Source organism: Prenolepis imparis, unplaced genomic scaffold (genome assembly GCF_030444845.1).
Source record: "Prenolepis imparis isolate NDT839.2.m4 unplaced genomic scaffold, iyPreImpa1.0 SCAF_1, whole genome shotgun sequence".
Classification (NCBI taxonomy): Eukaryota; Metazoa; Arthropoda; class Insecta; order Hymenoptera; family Formicidae; genus Prenolepis; species Prenolepis imparis.
The window spans coordinates 2,406,369-2,427,361 of NW_028141159.1; the positions used below are offsets into that span (position 1 = coordinate 2,406,369).

Genomic DNA, 20,993 nt, shown 5'->3' on the forward strand with positions numbered 1-20,993 from the left:
CAAATTGCATCTAGATATAATTATTTTAATGTGATATTTTCCAATTGTTACCAAATAAATCTAAAAATTCAAAATTTTTATAATTAAGATCATGATCGCGGAATTGTAATTAGTATTTTATAAATCTGTGCAGATTTAAAAATGATATAAATTCCTTATCAAATTTTTTATCGCTCTTTTGTTTTCTTTTAAATAAAGTTTATTAAAGTGACACTCGTGTCTTTTCGTCATACCTTAGAAAACGCTTCGTATCTGGCCATTTATTTTGAAAATGGAATAAATTAAGTTTTTAAAAGAAACCATTATCATTAAATATCTCAAGTACTCGTATTTTTTTCTTAATTGAAAAACATCTGACTTAAACTTTCAAAGTGATCAGCTCGCGCATATCATATGCAATGATTTGCTTCTTGATGTATGTACTTTTCCTTTCAGCCTTTCAACAGAGGCCTATACCGCCATAATCAGCCGACCTGTCGCATTTCGAAAGTTAATGATTCGCCGCCGAGTAGTCGGGCTGGGAAGGCTGGAAATGGACTTGATTGCCGTTTTGCTGATCGTGGACCACTCCGTGACCTTGAACATTGTCAGCATAGGAGCTATAGTTGACCGTCTCGTGGTCGGCATGATTGTCTTCAGCATCAGCTCCGACACCCCCTTCGTTGTGAGTCGATTGCGGGATCGTGATCACCTTCGGCACCGCGATGAAGACTGGTTTGGTCAGAGCGACCGGATGCGGCACCGGGACCGGATGTGGCACGGGCACTGGTTTAGATATCACGAACGGCACCTACATTGAGAATTAAGTCAATCGTTTTTACTTATAATTCTAGAATAAATCTTTTTTTTTCCTCAGCAACTAAAAGGGCGCGTATAAAATACACGCATTATACTGTTTATTGAAATTGTAATATCAGAAAGTTATAATTATCATCATTGATTTCTCTTGTCTCTTAAGAGACAACAAAACAATAACAATTGTTATGTGTGAGAAGCTATAATTTTCACAGCATAAATATAATAAAATAATTATTTAAAAAATAAATTCTGCAGAATTTAAAATAAATCTTTTTTTTCCTCAGCAACTAAAAGAGCGCGTATAAAATATACGCATTACTATTTATTGAAATGGCAGTACCAGAAAGTCATAATTATCATCGTCGATTTCTCTTGTCTCTTAGAGAGATAACAAAACAATAACAATTGTTATGTGTGAAAAGCCATAATTTTCATAGCATAAATATAATAAAATAATTATTTAAAAAATAAATTCTGTAGAATTTAAAATAAATCTTTTTTTTCCTCAGCAACTAAAAGAGCGCGTATAAAATATAGGCATTATACTGTTTATTGAAATTGCAGTACCATAATTATCATTATCGATTTCTCTTGTCTCTTAAGAGACAACAAAACAATAACAAGTGAAAATAATTTTCACAGCATAAATATAATAAAATAATTATTTAAAAAATAAATTCTACAGAATTTATATATATCTCCAAGGACTTCTCCGTATATTGGAATTTTAATGTAACAGAAATATATAATTAACCCAACGAGTTGCGTAGTAGTCCCCTGAGATATTTTAAAAAATAAAATTATTGAGAGATTCCTTTATTAATACCTGCTGATGCAGCTCCACCGGGACCGGCTTCTCCACCGGTATCGGCACATGTTGTGGTACTTTCACTATTTGCGGCACCGGAACCGCCACAGGATGTTTCACAGGCACTGGAAACGGGATGTGATGAGGGACCTAAATAATAACGGAGAAAGAGACTACAACCTATCATTTATGCGAGAGATAAATGCATCTATTTGCATTTATGCATTGAGATTTATAAAAACAATACAAAATATCTCGCGATACTTCTTTTCTCTCGTGCATTCCAATATTAAGATAATAAAAATTATCGTATATATGTATATTCATATTATTATCCGTGAATAATCTCAATACGATGAAAAATAAATATATAAATATATATTTATGAAAATAAATATATAAGATCGGTAATAGATAGGCTATTCGAGCCGTACGCGGATGTCGGTGCGTCGATACCAACGAAAATTAATTTTTCGTTGGAAATAACTAATTGTGCACGGGGCACACATTTTGCTTGGTACACCGCCAAGACTTTATTACGGAATAATCTCAATTCGAGATTTTTAATTCTAAAGATCCCCTCTAACCCCCCTACAGAATTATAGGCGAGAAAAATATAGATCCGAAAGTCGCTGAATCGGAAATCGAACCCGAGACCTTTCGCTTGCCGGGCGACTGCTCTCACCATCTGAGCTATTCAGACCCTTCGACTCTATATTTTTCTCTGCCTTGATAAATAACTATTTGTAAATAACGCCTTTTTCAGCCGGCGTGAATTAAACACTAAGAATATAAAGGCTCGATATATATAAAAATTAATTTTCGTTGGTATCGACGCACCGACATTCGCGTACGGCTCGAATAGCCTATCTATTACCGATTTTATATTTGATATATATCGAGCCTTTATATTCTTAGTGTTTAAATATATAAGTTTCAAAAATTTATATTTGTACATTATTATTTTTTCAAATAACTGCATTTAAATAAGATAGATTAATAATTTCCGTGTTTAATTTTGTGAAATAACGAAATTAAACTCTTGTTAAGAAAGACTTGTAAAGTTTAAATTGTCGTGTCGATAGATGACTCAGTTTCGAGTTGTCATTTTCCCAAAAGACTACTCACCTTAACGGGATACGGCACGGGGACCTTGATAGCCACTGTCTTGGTGATCTTGATCACCTTGGTTGGCAATTCGCGCAGATGTACCGATTGCGAGATGAGCTTGGGCTCATCTGGTCCAAGACCGTGGCCTTCATAATGCAAGGGCCCAGCCGTGACCGCTGCTGTCGCCAGAACGAATAAAAACTGCAAAGATGTAACATCGTTGTAAGAGTGTAACGAACTTGACAAAAAACGAACAATTTGACACATCTGTGTGAAATGACTGCGATTACTAGCAAAAAAGATTTAATTCAATATTTAAATAAATGTTAAATTTCAATCAAAATTCAACACAATTATTGATTTTTTTACATAGCTTGAATAAATAATAGAATATAATAGCAATTAGTAATATAATATACAAAGATATAGTAACTCCTGTATTTCCTAGCTTTTAAAGAATTATTAATTTTTATGTTGTTTGAATAAATATATTATAGCAATAAGAAAAAGAGAGAGAGATAAATTAGATTCATAATACATTATTTTCAAATTTAATTTAATTATATTTTTTCAATTTTTAATATACGAGTTTTTATAAAATATAATAAAATAATGATATTTTAAATATTTAAAATTAATTAAGAACAAATATTTTGTTCTTTAAATAATTAAATTTTAGCAACAAATTTTTCTAAATAATTGTTTTAATTGTTTTCAATCATTTATTTAAAAAAACCACAAATTTTATCTGTATTTAGGATCAATCATTAATTCACCGAGATAAATTTTAATCACAATTTATGATCATGAACATTTCTATATTTTTACACCGTCATAAATTCAAGCAGTTTCTGTCAAGTTGCGAGAGACCTTGATAACACTCGATCGAGCACGTTTGTCACAAACTCGCTGATTTCGTTCTGAAAGAAATCATAGTCGTGTAGTCTTGAAATCTTTCCGATAATCTTGAAATTTCCAACTGCATTTGAAGAAGAAACTTACAGCTCGTAATGCGATTGTCATCTCTGTGATTCTCTGGATGATGTTTGAAAATTGATCAAGTCGCACTGACTATTATAGGATCGTCTATAGAGTGGCTTATATACGAGGACCTTCACCAGGTGGGTTAGTTCACGAAGAAAGCACTTGCTCGCTCTCTTCTCGACCAGCCGATCTCTTTCGCCTTCCATCTCGTCTCTACTCTCCATCTTCTGCTCTTTTTGTGATTAGTCCTCTCGCACTACTAAGCGGGTTCAACGACCCAAGGAACCTGATAGGCGTAATGGAAAGAAAAGATATAGGTAAAAGGTGTCTGTATGTGTGTCTTTCTCTCTTCAACACGAATTGCACGCAATCACGAAGAAGCACATCTTGGCAAAAAGACCGATAATACATATCTTAAAACTAGATGAATTAAAGATATTTATATATTTCCAATCTATAATAATTAATAAATAAAAACTTTTCATTATTATAATATATTAAGCAATATAGTATATTATAAATTACATATAAATATAAGTTAAAATTAGATAAATTCTTATAATAATTGCATATTATATAAGAAAATATCTTAAAAATATTGTAGAAATTTATAGTTATTTATAAGTATATAGTGATCGCGTAGTTTTTTGTTTGATAAAATATGAAAAGGCAAGGAAACACCAGCATTAGAAATTAGTAATTTTGAGACATAACTCACATTTTAATTTCCGATGTTATACATATACATAAATAATATGCGAATTACATGCAATTGAAAAACGAAACGTGTGATATGAAGAAGAGAGTGAAGGGGCTATCGAAAGACGGCGATCACAAAGCAGCAACTCACAAAGTAAGAGGACCTGCAATCTGCTTGATCATTTTGTTTCAGTTCGACGTTCACTGTAGATACGTAAGAATGCATTTGTTCCGCAAGAGAACGCGCAAGTTCATTATCAACCAATCATGACGATAATATTAATTCAAATTCATTATAATGATGGATAATCTTGTAAAGAATCCATAGCTTTAGAATATTTTCCGGTATTTTTTCATATAGAACTTATTTTATTAATTTATTTAATATGTATTTTTACAATGTCATTTAATTTAATTTTATTTATGTTTTACCTTCAGATTATATGCTTGTAGCATTTTCAATGCGATTATTGTTGCTTTTACAATATTTATTTAATTCTAATAATTTAATACTTATTATTATAAAATTATTTAATTATATTAATTTAATAATTTTTATTTATATATTTAATAATAATTATAAATATTATAATAATTATACATATATATACATCTATATATTAGTTCAAAAATTAATATTCTATTATATAATTATAAAAAATATAAATATAAATATAATTTCTAAAAATCTTAGTTTTAGCTGCTGAATTAATATCAATCTTCGAATTTTTTTACATAAGCGATTTAAAGGCAAACGCAAACGTGCGCATCTATAACATACAAAGCTAATTGCAGCCATAATGTTTCTGATTTTTCAATTAATATGTTATTATTATTAATTATCTTGGCGGATAGATTTACCCACTTTCATTGAAAGTGAGAGGAGAAAGAAAGGTAGTGCAGATAATTTTACTTTTGCTTTTGTACCGAACTAGTTTTTGTTTTTTAACATTCTATTCGCATAATTATCGGTTAAATCGCATAATTATTGTTTCAATATTATTATAAACTTAAATAAATTATAATTATTAACTTTACAATCTTACAAATAAAATTATACGACAGAGAGAGTTTAGAATTTAACTTTTATAACTTTTTTATTTTTAAACTATTCTCTTTCTCTCTCTTTGCATAAATGATTAATTAAACAATTTAATAATTAAATTAGTTTTTTAATTATTTATATAATTATTTGTAAAAAAATACCAAAAATTAAGAAATAAAAGTATATTATTCTATTTTATATTGTGTATGTATTGTATATATGTAAGTATGTATAATTTAATTACGTAAAATAATTATTAAATTAAAAAACAATTATTCGAGAATTTAAATTGTGATAAGATCAGAGTTTGCAGGCGAATGCGGAAGTGAGCGCGTGCAATAAAGCACTTCCTACCTTCACTTAACTTATAGTTCACGCAGAACAAAGATTATTAATTAAACAATTTAATAATTAAATTAGTTTTTTAATTATTTATATAATTATTTGTAAAAAAATACCAAAAATTAAGAAATAAAAGTATATTATTCTATTTTATATTGTGTATGTATTGTATATATGTAAGTATGTATAATTTAATTACGTAAAATAATTATTAAATTAAAAAACAATTATTCGAGAATTTAAATTGTGATAAGATCAGAGTTTGCAGGCGAATGCGGAAGTGAGCGCGTGCAATAAAGCACTTCCTACCTTCACTTAACTTATAGTTCACGCAGAACAAAGCCCCATTTTTACGTAATTTGCTTTTTCAGCAAAGCCAGAGAAAAGTATAAAAATGCAAAATGTACAAATCGAAACTATCGCTGTCTCGATTGACTTATTGTTAGAGCTCGCTTGAAGCTACAAAGATCCCGAAAGCGATTGTTCATAATTGAACAATAGTAAATGGCTAAATGAAATTACGCTGAAACTTCCAATAAAATTTAAAGATACAAAAAAAATAAAATAATATTTATATCAATAATAAATAATATATTTTTCTTTCTTCTCTATATTTAAAAAAAGAAAATATTATATTATTATGAAAGAATATGTACATTTTTGTATTATCACAATTATTTAAATTAGAATTAAAATAAAAAAATATGCATTATTTATAAAAGCTTTCTATGTGTACAATTTTTACAAATCATTTACCATACACCCATAAGTTAAATATAGATTAACAAACTTAAATGCAAAACATCTCGACTCTGGAAACTTTCACGACAGCGGGGATTTTTAAATACCATGCAGAAATTTAGCGAAAGTTATATTGTTTTTTAAATAAATAACTCGGAAACTAATGCATGTTTACCACAAAGTTGAATCAATATAAAGTGCTCGCGTGATGGCGTTTTAATTCAAAAGCTGGTATCATACATTTATGTGTGGTCGATGATCTCCAGTTTGATTGAGGCTCTCACTGTATAACCGCAAATTCCAGTTTTATATCAAAAATTATAACTTGCAGAGAGTTAATGGCGCTTAACCTACTTTTAAAAAAATATCTTTCCTGATCGTTAACTTGAATTGCATACATCACAAATTGCACATTTGAGTATCGTGAGTATAAAGTTCCAAATAAATTTCAAAGTTCAAAATAAGATTAATTCTCAAGTTAAAATACTCTAGTTAATAATTTCTTAAAAACTGCAAAATTAAAAATAACAACGTAGAAATATTATCAAGAAATTTCCATTAAAGTTGGATTACTGTGATGAAATAAGTAAATTTATATTTTATTTTAAAAATAAATTTTATCATTCTGATACGATTTTAAAATAAATTAATTATCAATAAATTAAAATAATGCTTTATCCAAGAGTAATAAAAATTAGAAAATAATAAACATAAATAATATGTTACGATACTTTAAATTCGATTAATATTTTTGACAGTTATCAGCTGATTTCTGTCAAAAAATATTAATCGCGGACAAAGTATAATATAAGTATATATTATACCATATTATATTATTTACATACAGGGTTGGGCAGATACTTCAAAACAAAATATTTAAATACAAGATACAAGATACTTTTTGATATATATTTAAATACTATTTAAATACTTTGGTTTTGACATATATTTAAATACATTTATAAATACTTTTAAATACAATTATTCTTTAAATTTTCTGATTATATATTGAAAGTAGAATTGTATAAAAATAGAATCAAAAGTAAAATCAGCACTTTGAAAGATAAGTTTATTTATTTTAACTTTAAACTTCATAAAATAATAATAATTAAAATAATATTATATAGACATATAATAGCATATATTATATAATTTATATATTATATATAATAGCATATATTATAGTAATTTAATATTTATTTATCATCACTACAAACTAGAACTTTGGTAATTCTTATTGCCTTTTAAAAATACCAATGTTTCAAACATTTTGTCAGATATAGAAGATCACGAGTAGACGAATGTATAAATCCCGTAAAAGAAAACAGTCTCTCTACAGAAGCGTAGAAGAACATAGACTAGTATTAAATTTTATAAACGCCTTTTGCACACGTGGGATAATAATGTAATTAAATAAATACATTTAAATACAAGATACATTTAGATTAAATAATTAATTACAAAATTCAAGATACTTGATTATTCGGTATTTAAATACTGTATTTAAATAAGATACATATCTAAATACGTATCTCAGATACTTTAAGATGCATATCTGCCCAACCCTGTTTACATATTATTATAATTAAAATAATAATATTTTGTAAGTATAATATAATGTTATAATACTTTATCCGCGATTAATATTTTTTGACAGAAATCAGCTGATAACTGTCAAAAATATTAATCAAATTTAAAGTATTAAAACATATTATAGTAAGTATTATTATTTTATTAAATTTTATTTTAGACAAACTGTCAAACTGCTAACCCTCGCAATGACAGCTTTTTGATGCTATGAGTATAAGGCACAACACAAATCGAGACAGCTAATCAACGATAAATTTTTGGCTCGCCTTAAAATATTAAAAATCGATACTTTGTTGCCGGGGGGGGGGGGGGCGGGGGAGGGACCCTAATCTGCGTAAACATAAATTATATATATTCAATGAAAGAATTTGTACGCTGGTGTCTGCTTGGTATCAAAATATTCTGCAAACAATGTACTATCTAAACAAACAAACGATAAATTTTTGGCTTGCCTTAAAATATTAAAAATTGATACTTTGTCGCCGCTGACCCTATGCGGCGCATCCTTATTTTATGTATATTAAATGAAAAAGTTTGTACGCTTGGTGTCTGCTTCGTACCAAAATTTCCTGCAAACAATGTACTATTGAAATGTATAATCGATGAATTTTTGGCTCGCCTTATAAAATATTAAAAATCGATATTTTATCGCCGCGGACCCTATGCGACGCATCCTTATTTTATGTATATTAAATGAAAAAGTTTGTACGCTGGTGTCTGCTTGGTACCAAAAGATTCCGTAATCAATGTACTATTAAAATGTATAATCGATGAATTTTTGGCTCGCCTTAAAATATTAAAAATCGATATTTTGTCGCCGCGGACCCTATGCGGCGCATCCTTATTTTATGTATATTAAATGAAAAAGTTTGTACGCTGGTGTCTGCTTGGTACCAAAAGATTCTGTAATCAATGTATTATTGAAATATACAGGCGATGAATTTTTGGCTCCTTTTAAAATATTAAATATCGATACTTTGTTGCCGCGGATCCTGTGCGGCGCATTTTTATATTATATATATTTTTCAAAAGCATCAGTTTATTAAAGCGTCAATTTGCTAATTAAATTTTTAAATAGTCATATGTTAGAATAATTAAAATAATAATATTTTAAATAATATGTTATGGTACTTTAAACTCGATTAATATTTTCTGACAGTTATTAGCTGGTTCTGTCAAAAAAATATTATTTTTTTAGACATATTATTTTTTTAAATATAAAACTGAAGAATGGGGCGCGCGTAGTGCGCCCTTGTGTTGTGCTAGTAACATATAAAAATCTTAATAAACTTGCTTATTAATTTAGAATTATTATAATTTTATATTTCAAGGATATTGTAATAGTTTAGATATAAATGGAAAAGAAAATTTAATTTATATAAAAAAGGAGATTTAATTTTTAAAACAATTTTTATATATCTTTTTAATTTTGAAATTTTTTAAATATGTTATATTTAATATATATATCTAGATTTTTTTTATATATTATTTTATAATATAGTTGTAGTTTAGATTGTTTCTCCTAATAGCACGCAATATTGGTACAGCAGTGTATCGCAAGAAATTCATGTACAGGCGGAATTAATCGAACGTATGTGATGTTATCTACATAGATGGCACCATCTTTATAATGATCGAGAATATATTTAATAATAATTAATTAATGTTATATAATATATAATTAAAAATATGTTAAAATCTTGTATTAAAGAATTTATTATGTTGTCTGTTACGTTGCTTTATAGAATTTGTAAAAGTAGCTACCACAAGTTAGTCTGCAAAATTTAATAAATAATAGTAATTCACACATACAAATTGTAAGCATTATTTTTAAAATTTTTATTAAATTAATATAAAAAATGTGTAATATATATAATTTATACAATGGTATACATTCATATTTTATATAAAAGTTTTCTTGGAAATTACCAAAAAGAGATGATATCCATTTCGATTATCGTTAAATCATTAATTAATTATGTGCAGAGGCAACGAAAATAATATTTTTATCGTTTATCTTTGATTCTTTATTTATTCGGTGTGTTTCGCGAAAGTGTTGTATCATTCGCAAATCAACGCATCATTGCACGACGCGCATCAACAACGTGCATAGACAAAAGCACTCCATAAAGTGAAAGTCCGCGCGCGGGAATCTCTTGTTTCGTTCACAAAGAGCCGGCGACGAAATTTTAGCTCGACGCTTTCTTACATCGTGTTTTACGTCGCCTTTTAAAAAAAATAATCGCCTTTGCGTCTTCTTTACGATAAGTCTTGTTGTATCTCGCTAAGTGCCCGCCTTGCACAACCCAGTTTTCTTCTTTCGCGGCCTCATTATGCATTATGTTGATCCGATCCGTGCTAGTTGATTGCGATTTCTCGATTTACATATCCCTCCCGATACTTTCACACGTGTACACGTGTGAAGTCTCACAATCAGTCCAAAGTAACGGATTATGTAACAGTTTACATTTAATATTTTTTAATATTTTTGTTTTTTTAACTTATAAAATTATTAAATATATTACTACGTTTAATTATTAATTGATAAAAAACTATTACTAATATATATAATTGTTAATTTATCGTATATTTATTTATTTTAAATGTCATTTGTTCTATTTTTATTTGTTCTATTTTTATTTGTTCTATTATCAAAATATATAAATTAAAGAACTTACTTTCTCCCAAAACATCTGGAATCCACATTTTTGAAAAAACGAAGAGATAACAAAATTAAACATAAAATAATAAAAATAAAATAAAAACACAAAATAAAAAGTATTTCTAGTTATTATAAGTTATTATAAGCTTTTTATAACTTTATGAGAAACATAATTTCTATTTCTTAAGAGTATGGTGAGATATGTATTTTAGAAAGAAATAAATTTAAGACAGCTTTGAATAAGTAAATTCAATTGTGCAACTCTCTTCTCGAGGAGTTAAGATTGATCAGTTAGACTTACTATAATTTTTTCATTTTCTTCTTCTTTTTACGAACGAGTTTGACCGGATGCGATCAAAATATTACGAGTTTCGACCGAGACAAGTCGATCGTTGATGCCAAGGTTGCGATATTTAACGTTTGATTCAAGCTTCGATCGTAAAAGATGTAACTCGGTTGATCTGTAGGGAACACATCTGTCCTCGACTATGTACAAGAAGACCTGGTCACATAGAATTAATTTGTACGCATATTATGCAAGTATGCTGGAATTTAATTCTTAGCTGCCTCATTTTCATTTTGTTTTTTTTTTTCATTAGTTTTTGTGTAAATTATTTTGTATAAATATCTTTATTACTTCGAAAATATATTTTAATCGCAACTAAAGATCAGTAAGTTATGTCAGTAAATATCTTTAAAAATTAGAATGCAAAATTCAAGTTCTTTGCATGAAATTTCTGATTTTATTATGAAACATAAAACATTGCAAGAGATTTCTTCTGATAAAAAAAATTTACAACATACATTTGCTTCCTTTATGCAAAAGGACACGCATATGAAGAAGACTACACTGTAAAAAAATATGTAAAATTACATAGAAAATATGTAAACTACATGTAAAATATATATACATTTTCATTATTTGTCGTGCAATTTTACACTTATTATTTATGTAATTTTACATATTTTTATACATATTTTTATACATATTTTTTTGCAGTGTAGTTTGTTGTTGGTGAACTTGATGAAATGAGAAATATTGATTGAACAATTTGATTTATGCCGAAATTGTCTTTATTGCGTGAAAATATTTATCGGAAACAATATATATTTTGATGCTTCAAATTAATATATAATTATCCGATATATAAACGTCCCAAAAACGCCCAATCTCTCGCCGATAATCGATTGATTAGCGCGTAACGAATTTTTGTTTCGCAGGTGCATCCCATTTGCGATTCTTCCCGGATGATCTTCCTGATAAGATGCTTTCTTATTTTTTCAGCTTTCAGATCAAACCCGTTTTACACGATCCATAATTTCTTACAGTTTCTTTAGAAAACAAAATTTAATAATAATTATAGTTACTATAATTTAAAATATAACATTTGTATGATGTGTAATATAAAAAATTCTTAATTGTAGAAAAATAGACTTATTATTATATCTGCGCAAAATATATTAATGATAAATAAATTTTAATATAATTTAAATTCTAATCTAAATTTTAGGTTACATATTTATTTCAAATTAATTAATCTTAAATATTAATTAAATTTTCAGATGTTATATTGTAATATAATACATATATTATACTATATGTGTGTTTGTGAGTTATACAAAATTATGAAAAAGACTGTAAAGAATTATGGAAAGCTACGAAAAGCTTTATAACACACAATTTCTATATGTAAAAAGAAAATTTGCAACAAGATAGTTTGTGAAAATAAACTCTTCAATTTCATTATACAAATTTTATATAGTCTAAAATGGACTTTATGCCGCTTGTTTTCGTATTCTCGAATCGGGAAAGATTGAAGATAATTGAATAAGTAGATCGCAGAGGAACATGGAAATTTCATGCCCAGAGAGAAACAGAAAAAGAGTGGATCGTCACAAATTTTAATTTTTTTGTTATCTTATTATCTCGTTTTCACTCATAAAAGGGACCACCCAACAATTGCTTCCGGATAAGTTTATGCAAAATATATTCGGAATCTGCGTACATCGATTTTTCGTGTTCGATAGGGTTTGACATCCTTCGAATCCAAGTATAAAACATTACTATGACAGGTTAATACTCTCAAGCTCTTCTTCCATGCTTACTTTCAATCGCAAGTGGGTCAAAATAAAAGTGAGAAACTCTCAAAGAGATAAAAAGTTAAAAATAATATTTTAAACTTTCCGTTCTCCCTTGATTCTTTTTAATTTTAAACTTTTCTTATTTTAAACTTTCCGTTCTCTTGATTCTTTTTAATTATAAAGTCTTTTGCATATGCTCTATTTTATAAATAAATTGAATTACATCGACAATATTAAATTTGTTTCAGAAAATAGAACATAATATATTATAGATAATATGTTTAATTATTATAATAGATAATTTATTAGAGATATATTAGAGATGTGTTACAAAATATTATTATAAAGAATTTTTATTTTAAATGTTCCTATTGATCTACGATGTATTAAAACATGTGAAGATACATTTAAATATAAAATTTTAGATATTAATTTTTCTATAAATATGAAAATATATATGATTTCTTTTATATTGATAATGATATATATAGATAAAATATTTTTATATGTTTACATGATAAATATAAAGGGTATAGCTCACAGTGCATGTTGCAAAAGAATCTAAAAGTCACCGCCACCTAATAACCGATTTATAAGCAATGGCCTTGTTCCAGCGACATTTTGACGAATTTGCAAGTTTCGGTTTCAGATTCCTTCTCGAAACAGGATTTGATTAAGAAAATAATCAATCGTTCTTCATTTTTAAACCTTTTTTTATTCTTACTAAAAACTTTTTTATATATACACACTTATTAATAATATATTATTTATAATTATTATCATTAAATAATAGTAATCTTTTCTATTTTTTCTTTATTGTTTTGTAAGATTTATTAATTATTATTAGTAAAAAAATATACATGCATACACACATTTATTATTGTATATTATTGTAATTATTTTGCCAATATATTAGGAATATAATCTTCGATAAAAAATATAGTATGTATATTATGTATGTTATAATATCATAATTTATTCCATTATAGAGTGTCTTCCAAAATCACAAAACGTTATTACAGATTCTGGTGATTAATTAGAAATCGATACTTTTTCAACAACAATGTAGAGACATCTATAATAAATGTAGAACTATCTTTTGTAGTTAAAAGAATTTGACTCTCACACATTTACGATATTTTATTATTTATTTTAATATAAATGCAAAAGTTGGCCACTCAACAGATCATTAATCACATCGATTCGCAATGCTTTTTAACTTATAAAAGCAATGGCAAACTAATCACTTAATCCGATATAGAGAATGACTATAAAGTATATTAAACTACCATTAAGAGAGTAACAGCATCCAATCAGGCTACAAGAAAAATACTTCAGCGAGTCCGATCGAAGGATTGATCCACAAATCTTGTCTCATGATCGAGATGCAATACGGTCCATTAAACCTTATGAAAATTCGCCGCTCATTCGATATCGAATCCTTTAAAAGCCTCCCACGCTTTTGCTGGAGATAACGACGAGTGAGATGTACAAACACAGTTTAAATCGCATTTCGAGAAAGAGAAGATAAGGAATATACAGGAAGAAGCGAAAAGCCAATGGACCTGCAAAATCCCCGCGAAACGTAAGATTGGCGTGAGAATCATTTGCATAAATCATCATCATCATCATCATCATTTACCTGAATTTAGTTCCAGCCGAAAGTGAAGATTCTCGTTGAAGTTTGAGAATCTTTCTTATAAGGATGGACAATGGAATATGCCGTCGATTCGTAGACAACGACACCATCACCACAATTACCATAATATATCCGAGGTTCCTCATCTATTCATGATTTCGGAGAGCAGCGAGCGAGAGAAGTCGGTTCGGTCAATTAAAAAAATCTAGTCTGCCAATGCCACGCCGAATTGCGACACGCGAAGGAAGATCGTTCGAGAGGAAGAGGAGAGAAGGACCACGGACTCCGGAGTATAAAAGGTCGAAATGTCTCCGGGCAGATGCTCAACTCATCGCCCTGACACCACACGGCTAACATGAAGCTCCTTCTGATCACGTCCGTGGTAAGAGACCGCCTTACTTCCGCGATATCGTCTCAACCCCGCGATTGCGATTGAAGGTGTCTTCTTTTTAAGTGATTTAGTTTTAAACTAAATGGCAATTACCAGTGCATTGTGATCAATTAAGTGAATTAGTCAAAATTTAATATTCTGTGACTTGACTAATAGTTAATATAATATAAAATACATATTTTAAGAGATATAGCAGTAAAACAAATTTTTCTTTCGTATATATCATATAGTAATAGTTTTAATATATAAAAAGTTCTTTTTCGAATAATATTTATAATTAACTTGTAATAATTATCATTATCATGATATTTTATCTTTAGGAAGTCAAACATTCTCGGTATAATAATGACAATAATAATTTTTAGTATGTTCTAATAAAACTAATCATTTGTAATAATTTTTATAATATATTAAATTCGTTTATTAGAAAGATGTTTTAAAAGAAAAAATATATATATATAATTATATATATAATTCTATTTAGTCTTAATATTATATTCTTTATATTCTTTTTTTCATCAATTGTATAATAAATTAACCGCGTGTAATTATTATTAATTATTATTTCACTGTTAAAAAATATTTTATTTCTATATTATATCAATATAAATAAATATTCTATTAGAACATCAGATAAATTTTTTGAATAAGAAATTGTTAATAAAAAATTATTATATGTATATATATTTAGCAGATTACCGCGAAATATTAATTATTATCACGTTTGCATCCTTGAATTTTCAAGAAATAAATCGCAAACGACACTTTAATTCGATAAATTCTTGCATTAAGTCATTCATTAAAATGCATGAATCCTGTATCGATTTCATAATATTCAAATTTAATTGCCGAAATCAATGCAGAATTGCGTCAAGACGAAATAAATAAAGATGATCCAATCCATCTTGTCTACAGCCGTGTAAAGAGCAATGTAATAAATCTAAATAATAGTTTGTTAAATGTCGCTAAATGTATTCTTTCTTATTATGTATTCTCTTCAATCTTCTAAATATGTTCGCTCTAAACATATTATATACATATTATATACTCTTTAAACTGTAATATTATATATCCTTCAAGTATTTTTTATTAATTTTTTATTATACCAATTGCTTGTTTTCAGGTCTGCTTCGCGGCAGTTCTAGCAGCGCCGGCTGATAAGCAGAAGAGGGAAATCCTGCCGGGCGATCCGCGCTACGGAACCGACTACCATCATCATCATCATCATCACGACCACGACAACGAAGTACAGATCTCGAAAGCCGTCGGCGGCTACGTAGGTTCTACCACAGTTCCCGAAGAGACAGAAGACCACTCGCTCCAAGTACAATCTCTGACGTCCTATGGACCGCCCAACTATACTCCCAGCAAGCCCTTAGGCTCCGATTACGCTGCGTCCAGCGACGTTAGCAAAAATACTGTCCAGGTGCCAGCCACCTCTTACGGAATACCCGACACTCTGGTAATCAGGAAATCTAATCTGTCGATTAGAAAATTCTGTTGACGTCGTTTAATCGTGGATTAAATGAAATACATTTGGCTTTAATTACCATTTTTTTTACGTCAATTTGAATATAGTAATTTTTTATTTTTTTACTTTAAATATAGTTTTAATAAAAGAATGCGCAGAAATTCATAGATTGCAATCAATGTTAGGTATAATATTGAAACAGCTACAAAGCTATATTCAGTTTATTAGTAAGCTATTTAATATAATATATGTATGTATAATACATATATTAAAATTATCAAAATTAAGAAAAATAATACATTAAAAGATATTATTATTTTAATTTTAATTAAAATTATGGGGATTAAAAAATCCATTACATACTCTATTATTCAAAGTAATTATACAAGTCAAATGTTTAATCTACGTATAACAATAATTAATAATCTCTTAAACATAAAATCGCTCTTTAATTCATTACATTAAATTTAATAGGCTTGGTTCATAAAAATATGTTATAAAATTTAATTATTCAACAAAAAGTTATATATACTAATTAGACTTTACCATTGTGCAGATTAACAACAATTACGTCGAACCTGCAGCCGAAGAAAAATTGAGTGCTCCATTGACAATTCTCCAGGTACATCAATCATGTTATGTCTTCGCGATCACGTAATATTACTTTCTACAAGTTCATAAATTAACCCGCAGAGAATATCACGATTTTCTTCATCGAATTAATATTTTTCAAAATAATCAATATAACCCTGCAATCTATTTCGCTTTTTGGGTTACTCGTTAATATATCAATCAATATCAAACCATATAAAGAGTTTTAAAATTATTGATAATGGGATAAACTATTAAAGTTTACAAAGTTTACAACTAAAAGTCTTTCCCGCGTTTTTAAAAAAATGCACGCAATATATGCAATGTAAAAAAATATAATTTTTTTTCTTGCTGTCTCTTTAAGAATAACAATTTATTAAATTATTTTATTATGTTATTAGAATTCTAAGCATAATTGTATAATAAATAAATTTAAAATGAATATGCGGCGCATAAATATTATAAATTAATGTTATAATTTACGTATATTTTTTATTTTCAAGAACATATAGAAAATATTAATTAATATTACAAAGTAGGTACAATTTAATTTTTAGTATTTAATTTAATCAGAATTTTTTGAATACTTTCTTACTGCGTTTACTGTGTTTGATTAAAGACCAACTTGAACACCGACTATCAAGCACCATCCGTCGAAGCGCCTATCACTTCTTACTTCGCTAATGTAAGCACTATTCTGAGTATAGTTTGAATAGGTAACATAATTGTTAGAAAAAATAAATAAAAAGACGTAAAGCATTATATTAATAAAGACGAAATAATTAGAAAAAAGTCCCAGTATTATTTAGTGAATTAATTTTAATAAAAGTTAACATATATGTTTATGCATTCTTTTGCTTTCAGCACGAGGAGCATGTTCATCCACAGACTTCGTACGGAACCGAGGTGAAGGTATAATAATTAATTAAATTAATAATTATTTATTCAACTGGAAATATTTTATTGTAAATAACCGATTATATTCATCTTATTAAATATTTACTGCTATCTTACTTACTCAATTCAAATTGTTCTAATGTTAAGAAAATATTTTTTAATTATATACTAGATCTTCTAATATTATAGCAGTTTTTCGTCATATTTGTAAACATTTCGTGTAACTTAAATTTTTTCTAGACCACCGTCTATGAGCATCCTCAAATCGAATCTGTGCACGTGCAAAAGACTGTTCCTGAAGTCCACCACGAAGTTCATCATGTACAGCCCGCAGAAGTACACAAAGAGACTGTCTCTGTGCCAAATGTACAAGTGAAGGCAACAACGTCTCACCTGCCCGTCAAGACTCAAGGTGAGCGTTGACCTATCAAAAATTTACGACAACGACGACGACGTGTGAGGATTTACGGTTCTTACCAAAGAATCTAAGTTCTGTCTCTTGTAAAACCGCGCGTGAACGCGTTCGCGTCGCATTACATAAGATTTTAGAAGTTTTTACAGATTCTGAGAGTCGAATCTTTTTCTCGCATCGAGGTCGTTTATAGAAGCCATATAGAAATATTCTAATGCTTGACGAATGTCAGAATGACACACGAAAACACTTGTTATTTGTCACAATCTGAATAATTTGCTTTGCTTTCGAAAATAAATGCAAATGTATGCTCGCCATGAATATTAATCGTGTTATACAATTAGAAAGAGTGTTTCTTTAATTTTTCATGGTATTGACTCACTTCATGTTTCATCAGAAATTTGCATATTTCTCTTTACGTTCTTAAAATTTTTTATTATTTCCAGTGTAAACCGTAAATTTTTTTACAGTGTTAGATAACAGTAAATGATTGAAAAAAAAATATTTGAAGATAGATCATTATATAAGTAAATATTTTTAAAACATGATAAATATTAAAAAATATATAGGTATATATATATATGTTGTCATATAATTAATTTCTTAATTATCTTTTTGAAAATTTTTTTCACGGGATTGAAAAAGAAAATTGTTTACAGTTAATTTTTCTTGAAAAATTACAAATTAAAAGTAAACTCAAAATAATATTGTGTCCAAAGATTGTAAGCAATTATCAGAAATGTCATATGAAATATCAAAGTCATATCAAAGTTGTGAATTATTATAAATTATATAATATAAATTTCCAATATAATTTTATTCATTGTAATATTTTATTTTTACTAAACTAACATTTTTATTATTACTAAACTTATTATTTATAGCAAAAATTACGTCAAATAAACAATACTTTATGAAAAATAATATATACTTTTTTTCAGGAGTCCAACACAGCGTAAGCAGCCTGCCTTCCTACGCTTCCTCCATCAGTAGCAGTTTTCCCAACTATTTCTACTCCTCGTACCCCTCGTACCCCTCGTATTCCTCGTACAGCAACATACCGGTGAGGACCGTGGACCACCGCGTACAAGTGCAAGTGCCCCAACCGTATCCGGTACCAGTAACCAAACAAGTAACATACCCCGTTGCGGTTCCCCACGCTGTCGAAGTACCCAAACCCTACTACGTCCGTGTGGCCCAGCCTGTTCAGGTGACCGTGAATCGTCCGTACGCCGTGGAAGTGCCCCGTGCGGTGCCGTACCCCGTTCCCCAATACGTCAGAACCAACGTTCCGGTTTATCAGCAGCAGCACTTAACCACGCTGGACGCTAAGGCGAGCAATCCGATCGAGGGCTTCTTTGAGAACACCCAGTCGTCATTCCAAAACGTGATCGGCAACCTACCGAGCTTCCCGAACCCGTTCGAGAATTTCCAGAATCCCTTCCCGAACTTCGAGCTGCCGAGTTTCCCCGGACTGCCATCGTTCAGCCCCCAGGTGACTCAGACCCCAGCCCCAGCTACGGGCAACAACATTAACGTGCCGGCCGCGACCAGCACCGATTCGATCGCGATCGACAATCCGGTGCTGAAGACCACAGTCACGAAGACCGTGCAACCGGTTGTTACGCATCACGCAAAGCTTCACCAAACGACACAATTTAAACCCGCTACCACGTGCGCCGGTTGTAGCGTCAGCGCTACCCACATCAGCACCAAGCAGAAGGAACACGTGCACTCCACCGACGCCAACGATGGTTATAATTATTAAAATGTTTATCTTGTAATGAACGTTGTAATGGAATTTCTCAGTGAAAATACCAAACAATTGCTCGACGCGAGGATTTATTTCTAAAGTGTTGGATTGAAAAGTTTGTTCCCTTCAAACCAGTCGACTCTCATTGATATTTAACTCTTGGATATAGATAATAAGAGAAGAATATTTTTGATTATAATTTGAAAGTATCTTCTTATTTCGGATAATTTTTAGAGAAATTGCAAGTTATATCTTGACACACAATAGTTTAAATTTAGATAAAATCATTTGCTAGAAGACAATGCATGCACCATCCAAGAGTTAAATAGTTCCTGTTTTGCCTTAATATATATTTAAATAAATATAAATTTCCTATATATATTTTTAAGTTATCTCTCAATTATCTATTATATAATTATTCTTGAAAAAAATATGTAATTTTTAACATTTAATTGTGTTATTCAATTATTTACTCCATTTAAATGTGTCTATAATTTTGAATTAATTCTCAACTTTTTGTTTAATAAAACATTAATAAAAATAAATTTACTTCTTGCGATCAAATTAATATTTCTGTCTTCACCGGAAATAGATATAAATGAATATCATAATATAAGATACACACAGAGAGAAATTATTCGATAAAATATAGCATATAAATTTTAGATGTGATACGATTTAAATAATAGCACAAGATTTAATTGACGTCTTTTAAACGTTTAAAACATAAATGCTAGCCAGATGCCGTCAGAAGAATTATAAAATTAGAGAACACTTTTTATACGTAAATAAAATTCTTTTATTACAAACATTGGACCACTTATTGATACGATGACATTTGGTTTCTCAAATGTATCAATGCAAAAGATTTTATGAAGATTGATACAGAAACGATTCGTCACAAAAGTTTATGCAATGATAGGGTAACAACAATTAAAGTAATTGCAGCTCACGTGCAAAACTCTATAACAATTTTCC

General features: G+C 28.9%; 2 protein-coding genes across 3 annotated transcripts; one reads left to right on the plus strand and one right to left on the minus strand.

Annotated features, from left to right (window-relative positions):
* Positions 1-425: 425 nt before the first annotated feature.
* LOC145942593 (uncharacterized) lies at positions 426-3,739 on the minus strand. Its single transcript, XM_083049464.1, has 4 exons — positions 3,719-3,739; positions 2,735-2,917; positions 1,625-1,756; positions 426-790 (listed from the first exon to the last, which is right to left on the minus strand). Exons 1-4 carry the CDS (start codon positions 3,737-3,739, stop codon positions 491-493), a joined length of 636 nt encoding a protein of 211 aa, XP_082905590.1. The 3' UTR covers positions 426-490.
* An 11,093-nt stretch (positions 3,740-14,832) lies between these two features.
* Positions 14,833-20,354, plus strand: LOC145939408 (uncharacterized). 2 transcript variants are annotated; one of them, XM_083043694.1, is made up of 7 exons: positions 14,833-14,882; positions 16,015-16,353; positions 16,919-16,984; positions 17,573-17,638; positions 17,818-17,865; positions 18,091-18,262; positions 19,204-20,353. In XM_083043694.1, exons 1-7 carry the CDS (start codon positions 14,856-14,858, stop codon positions 20,028-20,030), a joined length of 1,545 nt encoding a protein of 514 aa, XP_082899820.1. In that variant the 5' UTR covers positions 14,833-14,855; the 3' UTR covers positions 20,031-20,353. The 2 variants fall into 2 exon arrangements, with proteins under 2 accessions (XP_082899820.1, XP_082899829.1); XM_083043703.1 differs by lacking the exon at positions 17,573-17,638 and having other exon boundaries at positions 19,204-20,354.
* Positions 20,355-20,993: the final 639 nt, after the last annotated feature.

Coding starts and splice junctions, on each gene's coding strand:
- LOC145939408 (XM_083043694.1), top strand. CDS start 14,856: ATGAAGCTCCTTCTGATCACGTCCGTG. Junction 16,354..16,918: donor ACGGAATACCCGACACTCTG/GTAATCAGGAAA, acceptor ACCATTGTGCAG/ATTAACAACAATTACGTCGA. Junction 17,866..18,090: donor CGTACGGAACCGAGGTGAAG/GTATAATAATTA, acceptor AATTTTTTCTAG/ACCACCGTCTATGAGCATCC.
- LOC145942593 (XM_083049464.1), bottom strand. CDS start 3,739: ATGACAATCGCATTACGAGCT. Junction 2,918..3,718: donor TGACAATCGCATTACGAGCT/GTAAGTTTCTTC, acceptor ACATCTTTGCAG/TTTTTATTCGTTCTGGCGAC. Junction 1,757..2,734: donor CCGTGCCGTATCCCGTTAAG/GTGAGTAGTCTT, acceptor GTTATTATTTAG/GTCCCTCATCACATCCCGTT.